Raw genomic sequence first — 3,903 nt, 5'->3', positions numbered from 1 at the left:
ATAACTCTGCATACTATTCCACTGTAAATATATGAAACTTGAAACTGATTATTTCTTTATGCACTCCCCACACTATGCATGCCAGTGAAACACTTTAGGAATTAAGTGGCTGGAAGATAAAAGAAGCCATAATGGTTCTCAACCACCTGCGCAGGCTTTGGTTTTGCTTCCTTTCCCCTGCCTACCAGCTGCTCTAGAAAGGTATGGTTGTGGAGATGGAAATGTTAAAAACAACACTACAAAATAAGTGGGCACTGTACCGGACACAGACATGTTCCCATCTACTCAGAATAAACTTGGGGATGCAGCAAGAATACCTACAGAGGAACCAAAGAAAAGCACAAGTACCACTCCTCCCTACCTTTCCACTCACCTTCTCTTGCAGTCCTGGACTCATGCGCAGTCCTGCTTGAACAGGAGCTGTCCATTCCCCGAAGGCAAGTGTGGTACTGGCATATGTATACACATGTAGATCAATGAAGTAGAATGGGAGTCCAGAAAAAACCCTCACATTTACAATCAATTGACTTTCTGTTGGGGTCCATCCCCAGCAGGTCCAGGGGTTCCCAAAGGTGTGGACGGAGTCGGCGAAGAAAGAATGACACAGAAACTGCGGTCAGGTTTTTCTTTTTCTTTTTTAATTCCCATTATGAACTGGTTTGGTCAATCAACTACAACACTTGCTAGCAGACATCGGTAAAAATGGCCTGGCTCAGAATCACCTAGATCTCTCACGCTCTCTTGACCGCCTCCTGTCACGCTCCCGTCCCCCACCGCCTCTGCCACCACCTCCGCCACCACCACAACCCGGGTCTCTAGACCGAGAGAGACGCTCCTGGGACCCGGACCTGGATTCAGCTCCCGCCGCAGCTCTCTGGAAATCGGCTTCAGATGCATGAAGTTGCAGAAGCCGCCTCGTGTACACTCTCCCATTTCATACTGGCGGCAACAGGCTTCCCGGAAGTCGGTCACGGGGGAAAGCTCAGCGTGGATGGGCTGCCCGTTGAACCAGCGGTTGTTCAAATCAATCACAGCTTTCTCCGCATCTTCTTCACGGCGAAACTTCACATACACGTTTCCAACGAGGTGATCTCCGAGGTTATCACAAACATTCATCTCCTCCACCTCACCGTACTTCTCCTCCATTTCTGTGAAAACCTCCTCAAAAAACGCGTCATAGTGTTCCTGCATCTCGACATCGCTCACAGCACAGCGCAAACCGTCAGCAGACTGGGAAGAGTTTTTAGGGTTACGGTAAATGTTCAAGAGGGCAATGGTCTGGCTAAAGGTTGGTTTATTGTGCAACCGAGAGCATCTGTCTCCATGACGACATGCTCCAATTTTGAAATAAAATGAACAGTTGACTTTGTCCTTCTCGGTGTGGAAGATGGAGGCCAAATACTCCGCCATTTCCCACCGGCAGCCGCCAACAGCTCTGCGGACCAGTTGTTGGGGTCCGACCCCAGCAGGTCCAGGGGTTCCCAAAGGTGTGGACGGAGTCGGGGAAGAATGAAGGACACGGAGGCAGCTTTTAGTCAATCATCATAGCCAGGTTCTCTAGTCTGGATCTCCAGCCAGGTCTGTCCAGGTTCTCTTGCCATGTTCTGTGTTTATTGTCTTGTTACATCAGTATTTATACCAGTTGATTTTAATCCTATCAATTCTATTCCAAAGGTTAGGGGGTTTCTTATCTCCATTCCAGGAGGAGGAAGTAACTGAAGGAGATTATCCTCCCCAGTAAAGGTTATGTCCTCCCAGCCTCGCTGCTTGCCTTCCCTGGGACTGCCCTGTGTCGGTGGGTCTCCAGTGGTATAGGCTTTGGTGCTTTCCTTGGTGGGCAGACCCCTGGGGATGTAGGCCCAACAAGTCCCACATTTATTGCCAACAGTCTTAGTCCAAGTTCTTCATAAGTAGTACATGGTATTTTTGTAACACTAGGGGGATTTACTGATTTATTCTCTTCCTTATTCCTGTTAATCCCTAACTCCAGGGTAAAAATCCTCACCTGGGGAAACAACCTTTCTCAGAGAGGTGACCTTGGTTAAAACACATAGTTAATGTGTTTAATACAGTCCTGAGAAAGGTGAGCTGGGGTCCCAGTCTCGTTCCATGTTGCAGCCAGGTCATTTTTCCATTGATTTTTAGAGAGAGTGGAAAGGAAGGGGAGAGACAGAGAGAGAGAAACATCGATGTGAGAGAGACACATCGATTGCCTTCTGTATGGGCTCCAACCAGGGCCGGGGATTGAGCCTGCAACCGAAGTACATGCTCTTGACCAGAATTGAACCCAGGACCCTTCACGCAGTCCGACACACTACCCACTTCTCAAATGGTCACTTTCTAAGCTAGGATGCATTATTTGGAGGAAAACCTTGGAAAATGAGTACCACCAAATTATTTGCTGATGCCCCATGTAACATCAGTTTTAACGTCCTTTATCCCTTTGATTTAACTTATAAAATCAGAATTTTGCATGGTGTCGTAATTTAAGTAAGTTATTTTCACCCATCCCCAATGCTCTACTATAAATCCTTGCAGATAAGGAATTTCCTATTTTTTTCTAAATATGACAATTCGGTGTCAAGAGGATGATTGTTTTCATGAGTGGTTCCCAGTACTCACACTTCTGAATCTTTTTGATAGTTCAGATCAGAGGTTGGCAATTTTTTTCTATAAGGGCCAGTTAATAAATATTTTAGGTTTCATGGTTTATTCCATCTCTGTAGTAACCATGACTTTGCAAAGTGAAAACAGCCATAGATGACATGTAAACAAATGACCATGGCGGTGTTCTGATAATACTTTACAAAAACAGATGGTCAGCCCTGGTTGGTGTGACTTAGTTGTTAGAACATAGGCCTGCACACCGAGTTCAATTCCCAACCAAGGGCACATTCCAGCTTTGATACCCAGCCCTGTAGGGGTGCCCATGTGAGGCAATTAATCAATGTCTCTCTCTCTCACATTCATGTTTCTCTCTCTCTCACCCCCCTCCCTTCCACTCTCTCTAAAAACCAAACCAAACCAACAAACAAAAACAGGTGGTCAGTTCAATTTGTCCTGAAACCCAGTTTTTGACTCCTGGTCTAGATTTTTCCTTTCAGATTAATCTCATCTCCCTCACAAAAATTTAAATAACTAACATGTAATTGAGTACAAAGTGTCAGGAACTATCCAAAGTGATTTGTATATGTTATATTTAATTCTCACATCAAGATTCTGGGGCAGAGAGTGGGATGTCCGGCTTGCGAGTGGGCATCTCCGTGTTGCACACAACTAACAAGCGATTTAAAAATGGGTGATGTTGAGAAGGGCAAGAAGATTTTTGTTCAGAAGTGTGCCCAGTGCCATACTGTGGAAAAGGGAGGCAAGCACAAGACTGGGCCAAATCTCCATGGTCTCTTTGGGCAAAAGACAGGTCAGGCCCCTGGATTTTCTTACACAGATGCCAACAAGAACAAAGGTATCATCTGGGGTGAGTCTACACTTTGGAGAATCCCAAGAAGTGCATCCCTGGAAAAAAAACGATCTTCGCTGGCATTAAGAAGAGTGCAGAGAGGGCAGACTTGATAGCTTATCTCAAAAAAGCTACTAATGAGTAATAGTTGGCCACTGCCTTATTTATTACAAATGTCTCATGACTTTTTTTATGTCTACCATATTTAAATTGATCTCATACACCAGAATTCAGATGATGAATGGCTATTAGAGCATTTCTTTCGGGCAGTCCTGATTTAAATGAGATTGACTTGTGGTTAAATGAATATGGTCAGCTTTGTGAGCTTTGATGATAATTTTGGTTCAGCAAGCACTGTCCCCCCTTCTAACAATATGGTGGGACTTGATTCCTAGTGTTCAACTTTTCACAGAGGTGGCGAGTGCCATCTCAAAACCTGTAGGAGA

The 3,903-nt window shown here is 45.1% G+C and overlaps 1 protein-coding gene and 1 pseudogene across 1 annotated transcript; one reads left to right on the top strand and one right to left on the bottom strand.

Annotated features, from left to right (window-relative positions):
- Positions 1–663: 663 nt before the first annotated feature.
- LOC102771842 (splicing factor U2AF 35 kDa subunit-like) lies at positions 664–1,462 on the bottom strand. Its single transcript, XM_015566865.1, has one exon. It carries the CDS (start codon positions 1,408–1,410, stop codon positions 664–666), a length of 747 nt encoding a protein of 248 aa, XP_015422351.1. The 5' UTR covers positions 1,411–1,462.
- A 1,799-nt stretch (positions 1,463–3,261) lies between these two features.
- On the top strand, positions 3,262–3,699 carry LOC102767976 (annotated as a pseudogene).
- The last annotated feature ends 204 nt before the right edge of the window (positions 3,700–3,903 follow it).

This window comes from Myotis davidii, unplaced genomic scaffold, assembly GCF_000327345.1.
Source record: "Myotis davidii unplaced genomic scaffold, ASM32734v1 scaffold963, whole genome shotgun sequence".
Classification (NCBI taxonomy): domain Eukaryota; kingdom Metazoa; phylum Chordata; class Mammalia; order Chiroptera; family Vespertilionidae; genus Myotis; species Myotis davidii.
The sequence above is the reverse complement of the archived record's forward strand: the minus strand, read 5'-3'. Positions and strand labels throughout refer to the sequence as shown.

Excerpts from the sequence above, each read along its gene's own strand:
- LOC102771842 (XM_015566865.1), bottom strand. The coding sequence starts at position 1,410 with ATGGCGGAGTATTTGGCCTCCATCTTCCACACCGAGAAGGACAAAGTC.